The sequence below is a fragment of the Chrysemys picta genome, chromosome 3 (assembly GCF_011386835.1).
Source record: "Chrysemys picta bellii isolate R12L10 chromosome 3, ASM1138683v2, whole genome shotgun sequence".
In the NCBI taxonomy this organism is placed as follows: Eukaryota; Metazoa; Chordata; order Testudines; family Emydidae; genus Chrysemys; species Chrysemys picta.
In genome coordinates, this window is record NC_088793.1 from 183,856,080 (window position 1) to 183,876,928 (window position 20,849).

The 20,849-nt window shown below is 43.7% G+C and overlaps 1 protein-coding gene across 3 annotated transcripts in view; it reads left to right on the top strand.

The window, feature by feature from the left end:
• The window catches only part of EML6 (EMAP like 6), a 403,044-nt gene that overhangs the window by 349,257 nt on the left and 32,938 nt on the right, over positions 1 to 20,849 (top strand). For all 3 annotated transcript variants that reach the window (XM_005308049.5, XM_065590765.1, XM_065590766.1), the window contains 3 exons: positions 95 to 296; positions 876 to 1,002; positions 13,624 to 13,702. In XM_005308049.5, the coding sequence (XP_005308106.2) occupies positions 95 to 296; positions 876 to 1,002; positions 13,624 to 13,702 (408 nt within the window). The remainder of the gene's footprint in view (positions 1 to 94; positions 297 to 875; positions 1,003 to 13,623; positions 13,703 to 20,849) is intronic.

Consider the following 20,849-nt stretch of genomic DNA (forward strand, 5'->3'; position numbering starts at 1 on the left):
GAAGCCGTGTTGGAAAGGGAAGTGGGGAAAATTTCTGTAGGAAAATGTGAAAAATGAATAGTTTAAGTGATAACATGTATTCTTTATATTTCAGGGACAACGTGCAAAGTTCAAGAAGTATGTGGGTCATAGTGCCCATGTAACCAACGTTCGATGGTTACATAATGATTCTGTGCTACTGACTGTAGGTGGTGCTGATACTGCTTTGATGATCTGGACTAGAGAGTTTGTGGGCATCCAAGAGAGTAAACTGGTTGACAGTGAGGAGTCAGATACAGATGCAGAAGAGGATGGAGGTAAAAGAAGAATATGCAAAATACATATTAAATGTAGCCCTGATCTCACAAAGACTCACATATGTTCTTAACTTTAAGCATGTGAGGAATCCTATTGAGTTCAATGGGACTCCTCATGTGCTTAAAGTTAAGTACATGCTTAAAGTTAACTATGTGTAAGTCTTTGTAGGATCAGGACCTAAGGGTATGTCTATATTACCCACTGGATTGGCGGGTAGTGATCAATCTATCGGGGATCAATTTATCGTGTCTAGTGTAGACACAATAAATCGATCCCCGATTGCTCTGCCATCGACTCCTGTACTCCACCACGGCAAGAGGCGGAAGCAGAGTTGACGGGGGAGCGGTGGCAGTTGACACCGCGCCGTGAGGGTGTGAGGTAAGTCGACCTAAGATACGTCGACTTCAGCTACGCTATTCTCGTAGCTGAAGTTGGCTCTTAGGTCAAGCCCCCCTCCCGGAGTGTAGACCAGGCCTTAGACTGCTTCTGTTGTTGCAGATCTTTCTATTTCTTATTTCTCCAATACAAAATTGAAAACAAACTACACAGGTGTCATTTTATTTTTCACATTATTAAAGGTTATGACAGTGATGTTGCAAGAGAAAAGGCTATTGATTATACAACAAAGATCTATGCAGTAAGCATCCGAGAAATGGAAGGAACAAAGCCACACCAGCAGCTGAAGGAGGTTTCAGTTGAGGAAAGGTATGGCATGCAAAGGCATTCATTTCCATATATTCAATAAATTCTTCTGACTTTGCTTTTATTGAACTAAAAAAAGTCTGTTATAAATATTGACAAGACAGCATTTTAAAATTCTTATGTCCCAGTGCATCATGGGTTAAATTGGGGATATGTTTGTGTGCCTTGGGCAGTGGAGAAGGGTTATTTGTTAATCACAGAGGTGTCAATCTTTTTTTCTTCCAAATTCATGTTTACGGACTTATGTATTCTTACTTTTAGATATGAAGTAAAACAGTAAACTTAAGGTATCCCCAAATAGGAAGTAATATCTGCTAATCTTTGTGAACTTACATCTTCAAAATTACAGAATGAAATCAAATCAAATCTCAAGTTAAATGAGTTGACATGATTCATCTTGATATCTAGAGGATGTTTGTCCTTATCATTAAACCATAGAATTCAGCAGTCTGCCTTCAAGAGTGGTTTAGGACATGAATAAAAAGGGCATTACTGATCAGATCTGAACTATACTGTGCTCTTTGGGTGAAGATGCTCATTTTTTGAAATATTTATTCTTTAAAAATATTCCCATTCATCTGTGCATTTGGTTTCAGTACCAGCCTTATATCCTATAAATTCCTTGTGGGCATTTTTGAATTCCCCTTCTATCTTTTACATGGCTGCTGTATGCTCTCTTAATTAGTGTGTGTTTGTTTTAAAAAGATGGAACTGGTAGCATCACCTATAGTTTATAGTTTCCATTATAAGACAGTAAGAAGGAGGAAGTAGTCCTATAGGAATGCAGAGGAGTGAGAAATTGGGAGGAAGATAAGGAGAGAGGGGTGTTGCAGAAGCCAGAGGATGAGAAGTTGCAAAAGGGATGTGGGAAAGGAACCAAGGTGGAGCAGAGGGGAACAGAGACAGGCCAGGGACAGAAGAGTTTGTTCTGTAACCACTACAGCATGCTTCCCTACAGAACCAGGTATTGAACCTAGGAGTCCTGAGTTTCTACATTATTCTGCTTTGAGCAAATCACTGGCATTACTCTGCTGTGAAAGCACTGGCAGAGTATGTGGCTAATCCACATGGAGGATAACACTCTAGTACTGCTACCAGTTACTATGTTAGCTCAAGTAGTAAAAGTCTGTGCTGTGGATCTAAAAGTCTGAACCCTACTGATGACTCAGAAGAGGAAACCATGTAGTGACCTGGCTGGAAGAGCATCATGAAGAGGAGGCTGCAGTTCTTGGAGTGAGAGGAGCTGCAGCATGAGATAGGATGTGTGAAGACACCATCAAATAGGGGTGTGATGCCTGGCAGAGCTAATCCCCAGGACAACCAAGGGGAGGCGCCGCTAGCAATGAGAGCTTCCCAGGACAGTCTCTCACAGAGATTTATCCAAAGTCCTTCCATGCAAACCATCTCAGGTCGCCTTCTCCAGCACTGTCTTGATGGTGCCTCTTCCCCAGTGGCTGGTAGGGGAACTCTGGCCTGCCCAGTATTCTGGGTCCCAGTCCAGGGACACAGAACCCAGCAGTTCTGGGCTTTACTCTCTCAGCCCTCACTAACTTTTGAGTGCTTGACTTTGCAGCTTCATCTTTTTTTAAAAAAAATGTAATTCTCTAATTAAGAAAAAAACCCTAAAAAAAACCAGAAATTCCACCCCCAACCCTCACCCCCTCCCATACGCCAACCCTCTCCCCCACATACCATGAACCCCTAATTTCTGGCCCCACCCTGGAGCCCACACCCCCAGCCAGAGCACTCACTCTCTCCTTCACCCCAACCCCCTGCCCCAGCCCAGTGAAAGTGAATGAGGGTGGTGGAGAGCAAGCGATGGAGGGAGGGGGGAATAAGTGGGGGGCAGGGCCTTGGAGAAAGGACAGGGCAGGGACAGGGCCTCAGGGAAGTGTCACAATTTATTTTTATTTTTTAATTAGTACCACCTACCAATAAAAAATTGGGGGGCATAGTTTTGTTATTTACTGTAGTTCTTGCAAGTAAATAGAAAAAAGAGTAGGTTAATAACTACTTGGCAATTATCAGGTGACTCCATATTTAAAGGAGCTCAAATATTCTATACATTATGTGGCATTTGCAGTGCAATGCAAACTGTGTGCTATGTGGAACTTCAAATTGGACATCAAACCTGGAAATAGAAATAGGATACACTGGAAATTAAAATGGATTAACGATATGTATTTTTGTGATTTACTAGTTAGAGCACAGGACTCAGTCAAGAACCCTGGATTCTATTCTCAGCTTAATTTTCTTGCATGTAGTTCAGCTGCTTTTATTGTTGTTTTTAAGGATGTGATGGGTTATATGGTGGACCTATTTAGTATACTACTTTAAAAAAAATCAAATTCTTATATTAGGCCCTGATTTTGGAAAGCCTCTAAACCTGTTCTTAAATCCACCTCTATTCAGGAAAGCACTTAAGCATTTTCTTAAGTTCTTTTGAAATCAATGAGACTTAAGCACATATTTAAACAAATGCTTATGTGCCCTTCCTGATTAGAGATGTTTTCCTGGGTCAAGACCTCATGCTGCACAGAAGGAACACAATAATTCATTGCAAAATACACAGCTAAAATTTTCAGACTGGCGTGCTTAAAATTGGACACCTATATCTATATGTAAGCACTTAAAATCCCCTACATTTCCCATTGACTTTAATGGAAGCTCTGGATGCCCAGCATCTCAGAAACCAGGTCATTTATTTAAGTGCCTAAATGAAAATATAGGCACCTAATCCAAATTTGAAAATTTTGGCCCACATATTTTGGGACCCATAATTTTTGGAACAAAGACATGAAGTCCCAGAGTTCATGTGTTTTTAAAAATTTACGTTTGGGCATCATTTCCTCCCCTTTCTTTCACCATATGTACATCTTCTCTACTTTCTTAGTAACAAAATCCTTGTATTTCATTTTATCTTTCTGTAAAATGTGTATAATGATACCTACTGCACATCAACATTTTGAGGTTCATTTAGAAATGTTAAATTTTAATTGTGGGAGAATAGACCTAAGTCAGTAGTATGCATGGAATACCACACTGGGTCCAGAAAACACAATTCCAGAATATACTGGGCCACGTTCCCTCATATGTTCTGGCTGCTTATGCTGCTTGGGTGATACAAAGTAGCTGTATATTCAGTTTAACTTACTAAAAATCTGGTTTACACCTGTTTTGCATTGTTGGCGCATCAAAAGCAGCCATGGCATACCCATGAATCTGACCCACCTTGTTTACAAGACTACTAAATCTTCATCATTACATTAATGATTGGTGGCATAGGAGATACATGTTTCCTCATTATATGATATATTGGCCCAGATTTCCCCCCACATTTGGATTGCTTTGTGCTATTAATCCGTACAAAACAACATTACAGCTGCTGCAGTTAGCTGTGGGAGAATCAGACCAGAGCAGAGGGATTCTCTGGTGAAGCAGAGCCAGTAGACCTGCTCCTACATCGCTCCCCCTGCCTCTAGCTGTGATAGGGAACACAGCCTAGGGAAGGGAGGTGCTTTGTTCCAGTAGTCCCCAACTGTTATAATAACTTCTTGGCAATCAGTATAAATTAGAACACCACTCAAGCTGCTGTAAACTATTGCAGAGGACAATCCACCCCACAGCCAGCCTGAGATTGAGAGAGTACAATCGTAGCTTACAACATCCCCCATCTGTTGTGCACTATGTGTTCTTCAGCTATTGTTTCTGTCTAATAATCAAGATTAGCATATTACATTTTAACAGCTATCTGAAATTTTTCAAAAATCCCTTATAATGCAGATTAAGAGCTGCATTTTTCCATGTGTTTCACAAAAGATTCACAGGCTGATGTTCATATTTTTATATATGAAAGGTATGGTTTGGGTTACTTTATATACATGGAATTTGCAGATCTGATGACCTTATTGTGGATCACACACATTTCATATGTAGCTTACTGGATAAAAATATGTGTTAAACATATACAAATCATATTTGATACACATTTAGTTCATCTGAATTATATGTGCAAGTAACAAATAAATATGACTCATACATATTATGATAAAAAGTTTCTTCAGTCTGAATTAGGTAGTTTGTTTTTATATGAGACCATCAAACAATACAAATAATTATGAATTATCCCAAGATACTAATCACTACTAATCATTATGTTCCTATATGCAACCTAGGCATGTATTAACCGAGCTCAAGGACAGAGTTCACAATTTACAAGATCAGTGGCCAAATATGTCAAGGTATTTGAAGCATTCATAGACACCTGCTTCTCTGAGGCCAATGGTACAGGATCTGCTGAAAGTGTGTTGAAGTTGAGACATAGGGGTGCAAGCCTCAATTCCATTACATTTTATGCTCCCATGATATTAAGGGCTGACAGTATTGTTGGCATTGAGACTAGATTTCAATACATCAGTGCAAAACTTTTCAGTACAAATTAAGTGAACACATCAGACTGTCCATTATTTCTTGCTGTGTTCTTCAGTCAAAGATCTGATCCATCTGTTGCTATCACACCTTCAATTGCCTCAGCACAGTCATCGACCTTCTTATGTCAGGAATAAAAGACAGAGTCAAGTATAAAGTGGAGTTCCATTAGTGCAGAGCAGGTAAAGCTTCACTTGACATGGAGTTGGTATTGATGGCCAGAGTAGTGCATTAAGTCATCAAAAATTCTAGAGCCGTTATACATTAAGATTAAATTGATGAATTGTCTGTTGATGGCCGAAAGGGGGTTTTTGAGGTCTGGCTTTGGGACCAATCTGGCTGATACATGCAACACTGATGTAGAACCTCCAGGTCTGCTAGGCCGACGTTATATTAGATGTCTGGGAAACATCAGAGGAGGCCCAGAGAGGCTAGATGGGAGCTAACAACTTGCAAGGACATTTGGAAGCAAGTCTCATAGCTGTGCCAGTCAAACTCTTTTCCTGGGCTCAAGATTCAACGTTTATGCCAGTCTGTGAGGGACATGTCCAACCACACTCTGAACACTTCCTAAAGATGCTGGGCTGCAAGAATACAAAGAGTTGGCGATAGAACAAACGATACAAAATAAAAAACCTACAAGTTTTCTCTTGCCAATGGATAGGAAGGCCTCAATTCTTTGACATAGCAGGAGCTTCCAGGCTTGGCATCCCTGGCATTGATTAATGAGGATAGCACTGAGCACTGATGGAGCCAGTCACAAAAATTCTTTACATCTACTACAAATGAAGGTGTTGAAGCTCCATAGTTTAGAAAAGATTACTCCTTGAGAAAGCTGACAAGACATTGAGCTGAACCAGTTCAGCAGGCTAGCAACAAAATGTTTTATCACAATGGAGGCCTGGTTTCAGCCTATCACTTGCTAAAGTGTTGCAAAGGTGACTTTCTCCATGTCTGAGGAAGGAGGCTAGACTTTGTGACTTTGGTTTACTCCTCTGCATTCAGCCTTTGGAAAAGCAAAAGGGAAGAAGGGCTGAGATTTCAGTGGTGAAATGATGATCCAGTTTGATGGACCATGAGCTTAACCATTTTTAAATAAGTCCTCAAACAAAATGTGAAGTGACCGCCTCCCCATTCTCCATCACACAGTTTTTCTTCCTTTCCTCAGATAGTCTCTCCACGAACTTCTGCATCAGTCTTCATTCCCTTTCTACCTCCTAAGCCATGCACCTGTATGCATGTCATTACCCAAGCATAAACAGTCTTCACCCACACCCATGCATACCAGATATATGCCAACATCCATACACACTAGTCACACACCAGGACGTGCACTAACACTAGCGGTAGACAGGCAAGAGTACCTTCCATGGTATCGTCAGAGGAGCAGAAGGGTTCTAGCCTTCAAGTGCCTCTCCTCAGCTCCCCTCCCCTCCCCCTGAGACAGAAAAGTTCCTCCCTCCCCATCCCCACAGACAAGAGGAAGGGAGCCAGGTGGATGTTTCTGTCTTGGAAGGGAGCCATCAGAACCCACCTCTCTCTTCAGGCAGGGTTGTGGGGAAGCAGGATTATTCTACTGTTTCCCTCTCTATGTAGGAAAGGGGCTGATTGTTCTTGCCGCTCCATAGGAAAGAGGCTATAAGAAGAGGGTTGATTATGATAGCTGAATTGCCACTAGCAGAGTGAGCAGGGACTTTGAACTCCATCCCGCTGTTGCAATGTGCCCTGATTTCACCACACATCCAAGCTCTATGTAGAGACAGCACATTCAAAGCCAGTGGAGTACAGATCAAAGTCCTGTACTGCATTGGACTTCCAACTCAGGGGCAGACTGACAGGACACTCCAAAGTGCCGAGCCTTTAAGCAGCAGGATTTTCATCCTTGTACAGGGGAAGACAACAACTTTGTAAGCCCATCTGGACAAGTCTAACCTAACCTAAGTCAATGCCTTCAGAAAAGAGTTAAAACCCCTTGTAGCATATGCCTTTTCTTTTACTTTTTTAGTTGCTTAATAAAAAATAATCATTGTGTAAGTACCTGTGACGATTATAGAAATCATATAGTATACAAAATGTGAGATTAGTCATGGCCAGGGTTGGGAGCCCCTGAGGCTTAGCAGAGTCCAATGGCAATGTACTGGTCAGGGAGTCTGGGTGAAGCCTCTTCAGCAGATGCAGTTTTAGCATGTAACAGTGGGTATATATCTACATTGCAATTAAACACCCATGATTGGTCTGTGTCAGCTGACTTGGCTTATTGGGCTCAGGCTGCAGGGCTGTAAAATTGCGGTATAGATGTTTGGGCTCAGGCTGGAGCCTGGGCTCTGGGACCCTCCCCCTAGCAGAGGTGGAGCTCCGGGGAGGTGGGGCTGGGGGTGCAATTTTAAAATGTCTTCGCAGATGTATTAGTTTGTGCATTCAATTAAGATAATTAATTCATTGTTGTTTCTCTCTCCTCTCCTCCACCTTGTTTTTCTTCTCCCCCCTCCCTCCATATCTGTCTTCCTCTCTCCCCTTATTTCTCTTTTCTTTTCTTGCTCCTCTGATTGGCATTCTGCTCGCTGCTCTGCCTATGTAATTTAGGAACAGGGTGTCAATCAGAGTTGCTGCAGGAATAGTCTCGCGGTGTGGGAGCCCAAAGAGCAGCGCTCCCACACCACGGGACACCTTGGTCAGTGGCAAGACTGTCCCGGACAATCCAGGACAATTGTAAGCCATGTTATATATTACTTAGGAAAATACATAGGAATTATGTCTTATATGAGAACCAGTTTAATGGTTGAATTGGGACCATTTTAACTGACCAAAGCTAGAATTTAAATGACAAGAAGTACAATGAGCCTGTTGACTAACATTACGTTTCATGCCACTAATATGGGAGGCATAATAATGTTTGCATTTTGTATTCTGCTAACACTAATTCATATCTTGTGTTTGCAGCATTCATTTGTTTGACTTGCATGTCTACATAAACTAACAGCTTAATAACTATGGTGATGGAAAATCCTTCAATGCAGGTTGAATATGTGGAAAACCAAAAGCAGCGTTAGCATGTCTAGTCCTCTGTTTTGTATCACACTAGTCTGTCCTGTTTATTGTAAATTATCTGTCATAGGCTGTTTTTCAAATTATCTACTGTGTATCATTTGTAATCCTACACTGTAGTAGGGTGCAAAAAGAGGATTTTCCTATCCTCAAATATTGGTTATTCTTTTGTTGATGATTTATTTCTTATAACACAGGGGCTCAGTTTTCAAACAAGCCTCCAAAATTGCACACACATTTTTGCACTATAAATTGAATAGCTAGATGCATAGTTACACAATTTGCTCATGCAAATATGGATGTTACATGTATAATTTTGTGGGTGCAATTTCAGAAGCCAGCTTGGAAATGAATCCCTATTTGTATACACGCATTCGTGGAGACTATTCAGAATATATTGGAAAAAAATATATTTGGGGTGTAGGAAATAATACAATGAGTCTTTTAACAGAAGAGTGGTCATTGGGGTGGATTGGAGTCTTCTAGGATCCCACTTTTTTACCTTCTCTACAGCTTGATGTCAAAATGACCTATTCAAGCTGTAATTGACAGGACACTGCTTCCACTGTGGTTCTCCCCCAGAACTTGAACATATTATGACTGCTATACTCCCAGCTGCTGGTAGCCTAATGAACTCAGGATCAATCTCTACAAGGCAGCCATTGTGCTGTTGCCAGATCAGAGGGCTGGCTCCAAACTGGTTTTTTGTTTGTGTGAAGCTTTGTGTGCTTGAAAATGAAGTCATTCCAGTACAGTGCGTCTATCCACACAAAGTGCCATCAACATTTCTCCATTCTAACTTGAAAATTGCTTTCTGCTCCAGCATTGTTCAGGAACTGTCAACTGCTTTGAGGTTTTTTTATCATGTGGACTGGAGTCCACTAGGGACCATAGGGAAACCTTCAAAGGCATGTCATTTATGACCTGGCTTGAATCCAATCATCCAGAGGTGAGAGACTAATGTATTCACTCACTATACCACCTCCTTCATTCCAAAAGTTCTCCATTCACTGAGTGAATATTTTTATTTATCAAATGTCCCCAGCTACCAACAGTCTTATCATGGATGTATTAAATTAATACAATAAATTGATGTCCCCCAACACACCAAATACAAACCTAGCCCCAGCACCCGAGAGAAGCCTGTGAAAAGAGACATACTTTGCAGGGTATGCTAAATGTCAGCAAACTTGGATTCTGTCAGACTACTAAGGGAAATAAATACCAGAGTTGAGGAATTTCCAGTAAGATCAGCTAGCCATTTAAATTTGGGGACTGTTGGCTTGAGTGCCTCAGCTGATCATACCTACTAGTCTGGTAATATGTGGGGAGAAAGTGATCTCTCGCATAGCCAGTAAACAAGTTATACAAAGCTTTTTAGCTCAGAGTTAACAACTTAATTTTTTCCTGGAAGTCAGTGAAGCAAGAAACTGATGCAATATGCTGTCTGCAGCTAGCATCACCAAACAAGATCTTCCAAATTGCCCTATTTGTGCATACTATTATATAGGAAGGAACCATAGATAGGTGCAGGAGGCCTATACCAAGATCCTGCAGTAGCCAAACAGCTAAACAGCTTTGCAGGATACTTACAACAATCAGCTGATTTAAAAATAAAGGTCTCTAGTTCCCATTCAGAACTGACTATAGTTCCTATTGATCTGCTTTTCTGCTTGTTCATGTTTGGAGACTGAATTAGAATGACATGTGAATGCAATGAATAGCTTCCTTTCTTAAAATATATGAAAATGGCTATGACCACCATGCATTCTGCAATATCTTATTTTTGTTTTAAAGAGTGCATCAGCATACATGTCAAATCATTCAGGGTACTGTAAAAACGTTAGTGACTTTGTTGTACTGATATGATTTTTTTTAAATGATGTTTTCTTCTAACCTTGATTAAATTTGATTTGATCCATTATATTCCAAAGCAGGCTATTTCCAGTGTCAAATAACATTATTTTTACTCCCCTGTCCAATATCCATGAAATGTTAAGTAAAAGTAATGACAAAAAAAGATTGTGTAGCCTAACTATTACTTGAATATTATGATGTTATTATAATACACTCCCATACATACATGAGGATGGGAGAACATGAAGAAGTTTTAGGTTTCACAAAATCTTTAAAACTTCTGTGAAAAGTTCTCGATGTTTTGTAACAGATTTTAGAATGATGAGAAAAACATGTGCATTCCTTCTCAGCACCCAATGGAAATTGCTTTTTAAGGTCTCGCTTACATCTTTTATGATATGAACAACTTTTTATCAAATCTCAGATTATAACTTCGTCGCCCAAACAGATTTCCCAGGTTTGGATCCCCTTATTCTCTCTCTGACCATGCCTTTCTCTTCTTGGGAGTATGCTCTCTCTCAGGCTTGCTTTTTTTTCTTTTTCTGTTATTAGAACATGCGCTCTCGAGCTAGCCACCTTGCTCACTTTTGTGTCTGACTTGGCACCCAGGTCCTCCTCTCTGCCCATCTCTTTGCTTTTGGGCTCACTCCCAATCTCAGTTGCCAGGACTTTTTCCTTGGATTCTCTCAGGTGACAGCGGTTTTATTTGTCTCTTTCATGTAAGGTCCTCTCTGATGGCCCAATCCTGTTTCCAATGACTTCACTAGGAACAGGATTTTCATTATTATTATCATTTTTATTATGCTTGCACTAATCAGAGTCAGATTGTACTATGTGCTGTACACGCACAGACCAAGAGACAATCCCTGCCCCAGGGAGCTTATCCTAATTCTTTCTGACCTGCCCTTTCTACTTCTTTACTCTCCTTCCTAAATAGCTCTGTCTCTTTTTTTTCCTGCAGTCAGGCCTCTTTTTCTCTCCCTTCAGCACTTGTACCCTTTCCTCTCAACCCTGACTCCATTTCCTCTAAAAACCTCTCCCCTTTTCTTCCTCTCTCTTCCAAATCTCCCACTCCCAACTTTTCACCTAGCCACTTAATTTGTATATCCTCCCAATGCTGCAACCTCTGCTCATGCATGTTTTATCCTCCTCTTTCTGCTGCTACATCTAAATATTTCACTACAGACTTATTGGTTAGCTGAAGGGAGGAAGAGAATTGTCACTCATATCTTTTTCCACTCCCACCTAACCATCCATAGAAACAGCAGGGCTAATTCTGTTCTGACTCACACAAGTATAAATCTGGATTAGGTCCATGGAAGATGAGTTACAGCTGTGTAAAACTGGTGTAAGAACAGAATCAGGCCCATTATTACGAACAGTAACTAAGTCTGTAGTGATTCAGAGTGCCTGCAAATATTAAAGCCCATAACATTTGAGTGTGTCTACATTTTTCTAGAATTCATTTCTCCTATCTCTTAATGTGCACACATTTTCTTTAAATTACTGGAAAGAAACCGTTAATACTTGTATTATGTTTTAACTTGCTTTCCTTTGGAGGCAGGGAATTGTCAAGTAAGTATTAACACACAGGAAAATCACAGGTTTCTATGACTGTGCAGTACAGAATGCACAGGTCACAAAGGGTAAATATTCTTAATTTATTACAATGCAAATTTCTCACCCTCAACACTGCCATCTTAAGTTTCAAACAAATTAGCGATGACCATAGACTTTTTAAAAGTGAAAATGAACTTGATGCTGCTTTTCTTCTACATTTCTTTTATGAATCACAATGTGAAAATAAAGCACTGAATGCATATGTGTATATATATACATGTATATGTATATATAAATACACACAATATTTGTGTATATATATATATATATGTGTGTGTGTGTTTGTGTGTGTTTATATTTTCAAAATAAATTTTGTGTTGGCTACTTAATTATTTACTGATTGTGTCATAGTGATAGTATCCTCTTACTTTCATCACAAATCCTGGCTTGCTTTTGTCATAAACTTTAACAGACATTCTTAGGTGAAGAAACGTAAAATCAATTCATTTTAAAATTACACTAAAACAGAAAAAAGAACAGGAAACATGCAAGAAAACAATTGATGCTTTTCTGAATTGCTCATTTAAAGGCCTCATACTAGTTCTGGGTTCAAATTGGCCTTTGCAAAATGTTCTAGCTTAGCTTAATGTTTTATATGGAATGAAATTTTATGATCATTTACTTCCTATCTAGTCTCTGGTGGTGATTATACCATGGTTTGGTTCAGTTATCACTGATGATTACATAATGTGTTTTGACTGAACACTTTCAGAGAAAATAAAGGAACCTTGTTTCCCTGAGAGCAAAAAAATAGAAGCTGTCTCAGTACACAAGTTGACCTACCAAGAATCAATAGGAATTAGGCTAAATTATGAGATGAACTAGAATACAAACAAACATCCATTGTGTGAAACTCTCAGCAGCACTCATGAGACTGTTATGTTTCCAACAGCTACAGTTTCTATAAGGCACTCTGAAATAACTAAAATACACAAAAGTATACTCTCAGTTCAGTATAAAGTGTGTGGGAAGCATTAATATAGCTTCCTTTTTTCTCCCTGTTCTGTAGGAGCTTTAGTGCAGAGTTTGCCCAGTGATGCCAGGGTATGACCTTTCTGAATTTGTAGACTGGTGCACTCTTTAATTTCTGTTTTAGTTCTTGCTGGCATGCTTGAATAGCATGGTTTGTGCCACATAGGAATGACTGATGAACTCTGAAAATGCTTGTGCATGATTAAAATGGCCAAAATATTTGTATAAACCGTACTAAGTTTCTTACTTGGTTTTATTTGCCGCTTACAAGGGGATCAAGGTAACTCTTTCCTCTTTTATTGTCATAAGATCACCTGCTGATATATTTTGTTAATGTATATTTTGAGCTTTTATTTGCCTGGTTGAGTTGTGGGGGTTTGGTTTGTTTACTTTCTATTTGTTTACTTTCGATTTTGTTTTGTTCTTCTAGAGTCCAACTTTCTGTGCTATATAATGTTGCAATAAATACACTAGCTCTATGCTTTGTGAAATGTTGCCCTTAAAATACCCCAAAGATTATATCACCACAGAAAAAGCAGCTCAGATTAAATAAAAAGGAATAAATTATCATTTACCGTTTGCATCTGAAGTGATTTTTTTGCCAAGTAAGGATTAATTATACAAGGATTACAATGCAAGTACAGCAGGCATTTCAGATGTATTAATTATCTTCTTTTTTTGTTTTCTCTGTGTTTGTTTCAGGCCACCAGTTAGCAGAGCTGCTCCTCAGCCTGAGAAACTGCAAAAGAATGATATCAACAAAAAAAAGAAACTGGTTGAGGTCAGGCTTAGCACTTTTTCTTCTTTTTTTGTAGTATTAATGCTTATTGTGTTAATTTCACCCATACTTTGAGTGCAGACTAAAATAATGTATAGGCCTGGTTGTGACTCTCTGTACATCCCTAATTTACACAGACATTTGATATATTAAACATGTAAATACTAGTTACACATTGGTTATTTGCACATGCAGTTATCATGACTGCATACAAAATCAAAATGGTGCCCCAAATTATGCTGGTTTTTTGTGCATTATGGAGTGCACATTTTTCTGAAAATGTAGTCCCTAATTTTAAAAATATATGTTCACTACATGCATTGAGCAAGCCAAATACTATAGCTATCTATCGACACAATTTGCAGCAATTACCTGGTCTGTCAATATCACATAGGTTTTAAAAATAATCTATACTATGTGACCCACACACTAGTTGCCTTCAGTACCTCGGGAAGGCATATATTAAAGAGAAGTGCAGGATCTGCAAAAACTTCAGACCTCACACTCTCAAAGACAGGGACATCAGATTAAAAGCACTATTAATGGAGGCTGCCCTGTGCTCCACGTCAGAACCATGCTGCTCCGACTCAGCACTGAGCACCTCGGCATCAGTGTGGAGTGCTCCCCCAGCACTGGGATCTTCCTGGCACCGCTCCCCCTCTTCCATGTCTAAGAAGAAATGTAAGAAGTCACAGTCGAACTGAGGTTGTTCCCCAGCACCATGCACAACTACCCGGGAAATTGGAATCCCCACATGAGTTGAGACCCCTGCCGGGCTACTCATCTTCCCTGGAGCCACTTTGGGCAGTGGCTATTCCACCCAGAACACCAAGCCCAAATCAGGATCCACCACCGACTCCCACGAGTGGTCGGGGCCTGTAACATTTCTTGGTGCCTTCAACGCCGGAGGTGTTCTGAGCGGCAAGAGACTTGATGTCTCTCCTGGTGCCACTCATGCCTCAGGATCTGGGCCCATCTTCGGCGGACTCCTCGAAGGCGGGTTCCCTCTAAAGGGTAGCCCACAATGAGACCCTACCATCTGGGCCTCCAACATGGCACCAATCTCCTTCGTGGCACTGATCTCCTTCACAGCACCAATCCCTAGCCCATTGCTCCCCATCACCACGTTGTCACTCTCCAGCCGGCCAATCTCTGCCTGCCTGGCACCGATCCCTGGCACCACAAAGTGCATCTCTGGCACCAAGATGCCAGTCGTTGTCTCCGAGGCATCTCTCCAATCATGACGTCTGTCCCCAATCAGCCAGGTACCAGCTAGCATGTGGCAGCTTCAGCCCCACCCTGGACTCCCAGGGAGGAGTCTTCCTCTGGGTGTGAGTGTGAGCGCTCCCAATCCCCTAGGCATGGTCGGCACTGATCCCATGGGCCAGAACCGCGACAGGCCCACCGTTGGGCCCCTGGCAGTCCACCCAATAGCCACCCCAATGACAGTATTGGGCCCCCTGGGGATTTCTGTCCATGAAGGGCTCATATTCAAACCCCTCTGTGGTTTCTGAGGGCTAGACCTTAGCTTCAGCACTACAGGCACCGGCGCTACAGGCATCAGACTCGGAGCTGTACCTCAGCACCAAGATTCTGGCAGCCCCTGCACAATTGGCACCTGTGGCAGAGGAGGAACCAGCCACACTGCCTATAGCTGCCTCCTCCTCCTCTTCCCCGGATGAGGCAGTGACCGGGCCTGCCAACCCTTTGCCACCTGATGACTTCCATGCCCGTCAAGAGCTGCTCAAAAGCGTAGCCTCCAACTTGGGACTGCAAATCAAGGTTCTCAAGGAGCCTATTTGACATCTTGGCTGCAGTAGTTCCTTCTAAGATGGCCTTACCAGTGCATGACAGGGGTGCTAAAACTAGTAAAAGCATTGTGGCAAACGCCATCTTCTCTGCCCCCAACTTCAAAGAGGGCAGAGAAAAAGTACTATGTCCTGGCCCTGGGGTTTGAGTACATGTATTTCCACCCTCCCCCAGGTCACTGGTGGTCTCAACAGACGATGAAGGACATAGACGCGAACAAACTGGACCTTTTCGGAAGTTTATTCGACAGCCAGTTTCCAGTTATGTATTGCTAAGGCTAAGATTTTGTCATGGATATTTTTAGTAAAAGTCATGGATAAGTCATGGGCAATAAACAAAAATTCATGGAAGACTGTGACCTGACCCTGACTTTTGCTAAATATATTCCTGACAAAATGGGGAGACGGGTTCAGCACCCACTGCTGCCTGGAGTCCCAGGTCCTCCGCCGCTGCGGTGAGAGGAAGCTCTGGGGTCCCCCCCAGTGTAGCAGCTGAGCAACTCTGGGTGGGGCCCGCCACCCCCGGCAACAGGGAGGTCAGCGGCTTCCCCGCCACGTGTGGTGAGTGGGAGCTCCGGGGTCTCCCACCACTCTTGGGGACTGACCTGCTGCGGGGTCCCCTCACCCCCCCATGGTGGCTGGGAGCTTCAGGGGGTTCCCCTGCTGGAGCTGGACAGCTTCAGGATTCTCCCACGGCAGCTGGGAGCTGCTGGGTCCCCCCACCATGGCTGGGCAACTGTAGGGGGTCCCCCAACCACCTGCCACAGGTAGGCAGCTGCATGGGATCCCTCTGCCACCCGCTGTGGTTGGGCAGCTGCAGGGTCCCCCCATCACCCACCATGGCTGGTCAGCTGCGTGGGATTCCCCCACCATCCACCATGGCTGGGAGGTGTAATGTCCCCCCACCAGGGTGAGGGCTGGGAGCTGCAGGGGAGCCAGCTAGGAGCTCCAACCCCAAGGCAGAAAATGTCATGGAGGTCTGTGGAAGTCATGGATTCCGTGACTTCCGTGACCTCCATGACATAATTGTAGCCTTACGTATTGCCAACCAGCAAGCTCTACTGGGGCGATACAATAATAACACTTGGAACTAGATTGTCAAGTTTTCACAGACTCCCTGCCTCAAGAGGCAAGGCAGGAGTTCTCGGCCATCTTGGAGGAAGTTAAGGCGGTGGCCAGGGCCTCTCTTCAGGCGGCACTGGATGCAGCTGACTGTGCCTCACAATCTATGTCCTCAGCTGTGACCATTAGGCATAGTTCATGGCTGCAGTCTTCTGGGATGTCAAACAAGGACCAGCTCTCTTTTCGCAGCAAATGGACACTAGGCTGCACAGGCTAAAGAACTCAAAGGCCAGCCTCCAATCCCTCCGGTTATATACACCTTAGGCCACCAGGAGACAGTTCCCAACTGGGCCCTGCTCACCACCAAGGTGGTTCGAGGCAGTCATTTTAAAGGTGTGCCCAGCTGAGGTGCGATGCTACGAGATGACGCACCAGACTTGCCCCTGGATCCAGCCCCTTCTCGATTCCTGAATCAGCTTTTCCCATTCCTTACTGCTTGGTCCAGAATCACCTCGGACCATTGGGTGCTCAACACCATAACATCTGGTTACATCCTGCAGTTATCCTCCATCCCTCCCTCCCACCCCCCTTCCCTGTCCCTCTTCAGGGACCCTTCTCACAAGCAACTCCTCACCCAGGAGGTGGAGACCCTCTTGCAGATAGGGGCCATGGAGGAAGTCCCTCAGAACATGAGAGGAAAGGGTTTCTATTCACAGTATTTCCTAATACTGAAGGCTAAAGGGGCCCTCAGACCCATTCTAGACCTGCGCTGCCTCAACAAATATCTCAAAAAGTTGACATTTTGTGTGGTCTCTCTGGCCTCCATCATTTCCTCTTTGGATCCAGGAGACTGGTTCGCCACCTTCAATTTGAAGGATGCATATTTCCACATTTCTATTTTCCATTAGCACAGGAGATTCCTCTGTTTTGTGGTGGGCCAGAGTCATTACCAGTTTACGGCGCTGCCCTTCAGTCTTGCCTCCGTTCCAAGGGTCTTCATGAAATGTATGGTGGTAGTGGCTGCCTACCTGAGGCAGAGAGGCATACAGATTTATCCGTACCTAGATGACTGGCCAATCAGAGGCAGATCGTGGGTCCAGGTCCAACACAGCCTTGTGTTGGTGCGAGCCACTTGTCAGGATCTCAGCCTGCTTATAAATGAGCAAAAATCAACTCTTATCCTTGTTCAGTGGATACAGTTTATAGGGGCAGTGCTAGATTCTACCTATGCCAAGGCCTCCCTACCAGAGTCACGGTTCAAGACCACGACATACTTCATCACCCATATGAGAGCTCACCCACTCACAACTGCCCGGGTATGCCTCAAACTACTGGGCCACATGGCAGCATGTACTTACGTGGTCCGACATGCTCGCCTACACCTCAGACCACTGCAGGCATGGCTGGCTTCAGTGTATGCCCCTGCCAGACAAAATCTGGACCTAATGGTCACAGTTCCGCCACACATTCTGTCATCCCTGGTGTGGTGGACAGACCTGCATGTGATATTGGAGGGGGTCCCCTTCATAACTCTCTCCCCATCAGTGACACTGGTTTCTGATGCTTCAGACTTAGGGTGGGGAGCTGATGTCAGCACTCAAGGTCTCTGGTTGCAGGAGGAACCCTCCCTACACATAAATATCAGGGAACTCAGGGTGATATGCCTGGCTTGCCAGGCGTTCCTTCCCTACCTGAGAGGCAGGGTAGTCCAAGTTCTAATGGACAATACCACTGCTATGTTTTATATCAACAAGCAGGGCGGAGCCCGCTCCTCAGCCCTGTGTCAGGCTGGGGGACTTCTCCATCCAACATACCATTCATCTCGTAGCATCGCACCTCCCAGGGGCCAGGAATGCACTAGCAGATCTCCTCAGCAGGTCCGTCTTGTCTCACCATGAGTGGTCACTCCACCCAGAGGTGGTCAATGTGATCTTCCACAGGTGGGGGACTCGCCAGGTGGATCTGTTTGCCTCCAGGCAGAACAGAAAATGCTATCAGTTCTGTTCGATCTGAGGGCTCAACAGCAGCTCCCTGTCTGATGTCTTTTTGTTCCCATGGTCGGGGGCACTGACCTACGCCTTCCTCCCGATTCCACTGATGCACAGGACCTTCTTAAAGATCAAGTGGGACAGAGCAAGGATTATCCTGATAACTCCTGCATGGCCACACCAACCGTGGTTTGGCATGCTGTTGCAGCTCTCAACAGCAGCGCCGCTAGAGCTCCCACTCTGGCCGGACTTACTGTCCCAGAATCACAGTCATATGCTGCACCCGAACCTAGCATCCCTGCATCTGACGATGTGGCTGCTGCATGGCTGAATGAGGAGGAACAAGCATGCTCAACTCAAGTTCAGCAAGTCCTGATGGGTAGCAGAAAGCCCTCCACAAGGGCAACCTACCTGGCCAAATGGAAACGCTTTTCATGTTGGGCCTTAGATCAGAATCTGTCTCCTGACCAGACCTCACTACAGTCCATCCTAGACTACCTGCTGCACCTCAAAGTACCAAGGCCTAGTGGTCTCATCTATCAACGTCCACTTGGCAGCCATCTTGGCCTTCCACCCTCTGGTCCAGGGCAAATCTGTTTTCTACCATGCTATGACAACTAGATTTATCAAAGGCTTGGAGCAACTTTATCCTCAAGTTTGCTACCCTATCCTGGCTTGGGATCTGAACCTGGTACCATCAAGGCTCACAGGGCCCCACTTTGAGCCATTAGCCTCGTGCTCACTGCTGCTCCTCTCGTGGAAGGTCTCCTTCCATATTGCAATCACTTCGGCCCGAAGATGTCCACAATTAGAGCACTCATGTGGGAACCACCCTATATACTGTATTCTACAAGGATACGGTCCAGCTGCAACTGCACCCAGCCTTCTTACCGAATGTTGTGTTGCAATTTCACAATAATCAGAACATTTTCCTCCCGGTGTTCTTTCCAAAACCTCATAAATCCAGTGAAGAACTAGGTTACACACTCTGGATGTTAGACGGGCCTTAGCTTTTACATTGAGAGGATCTGACCCTTCTGAAAACCAACTCAGCTCTTTGTCGCAGTGGCGGATAGGATGAAAGGTCTGCCCGTCTCTTTGCAGAGAATCTCTTCATGGATAACAGCCTGCATCAAGTTTTGTTCTGAACAGGTAAAGGTACCCACTGCCGGCAATTGAAACCACCCATTCCACAAGAGTGCAGGCCTCAGCAGCAGCCTTCCTGGCCCAGGTGCCAATTCAAGACATCTGTAGAGCCGCTACCTGATCGGCTGTCCATACCTTTGAGTCCCATTATGCCATCATCCAGCAGGCCCGGGACAATGCCAGTCTCAGCAGAGCACTGTTGCAGGCTGCATGACCGTGAACTCCTAGCCCACCTCTAGGGATACTGCTTGTGAGTCACCTAACATGGAATCAACATGAGCAAGCACTCAAAGTAGAAAAAACAGTTGCCTACCTTTCATAACTGTTGATCTTTGAGATGTTTTGTTGATGTCTATTCCATGACCCGCCCATCACCACTGTTGGATTCGATGGCAAGAAGGAACTTCATATGGTGGTGCCTCATATACTGGTGTATAGGTGCGGCACTCCAGAGAGCATCCAGAGCCAGCCCTACGGATACCACTAGGGGAAAAATTTCCAACAACCGTGCACATGGGCGTACACACACCTAACATGGAATGGACATGAGCAACACATCTCGCAGAATAACAGTTATGAAAGGTAGGTAACTGTTTTTTACACATAAATTTTGCATTGTAATTTCTTTGTATTAATTTGGGTGAAAAAAAATAAATGTAGATGTTTGTTAACCTTAAATTTACCTTGAATAGACCTTAAAGAAACAATCAGTTTATAGCTGACTGATATATTTAAGAATCAGAATATGAATTCAGTGGTTTAGTCAATCAGTAGTATTGTAGATAGTCAATGAAAATACCATCCTCAAAATAGTAGAATAGGGAAATTTTACTAATTATTGTTTAATTATTTCTTTGTCTCCCAAAATATTTGCTTGTCTACAGGGGCGGCTCTATGTATTTTGCTGCTCCAAGCACGGCAGTCAGACAGCTTTCGGCGGCATGCCTGCTGGAGATCCGCTGGTAACGCGGATTCGGCGGCATGCCTGCGGGAGGTCTGCTGGTCCAGCGCCTTCGGCGTACCCGCTGCCGAATTGACGCCGAAACCGCGGGACTGGCGGACCTCCCGCAGGCATGCTGCCGAAGGCAGCCTGACTGCCACCCTCATGGCGACTGGCAGGCCGCCCCATGCGGCTTGCAGTCCCAG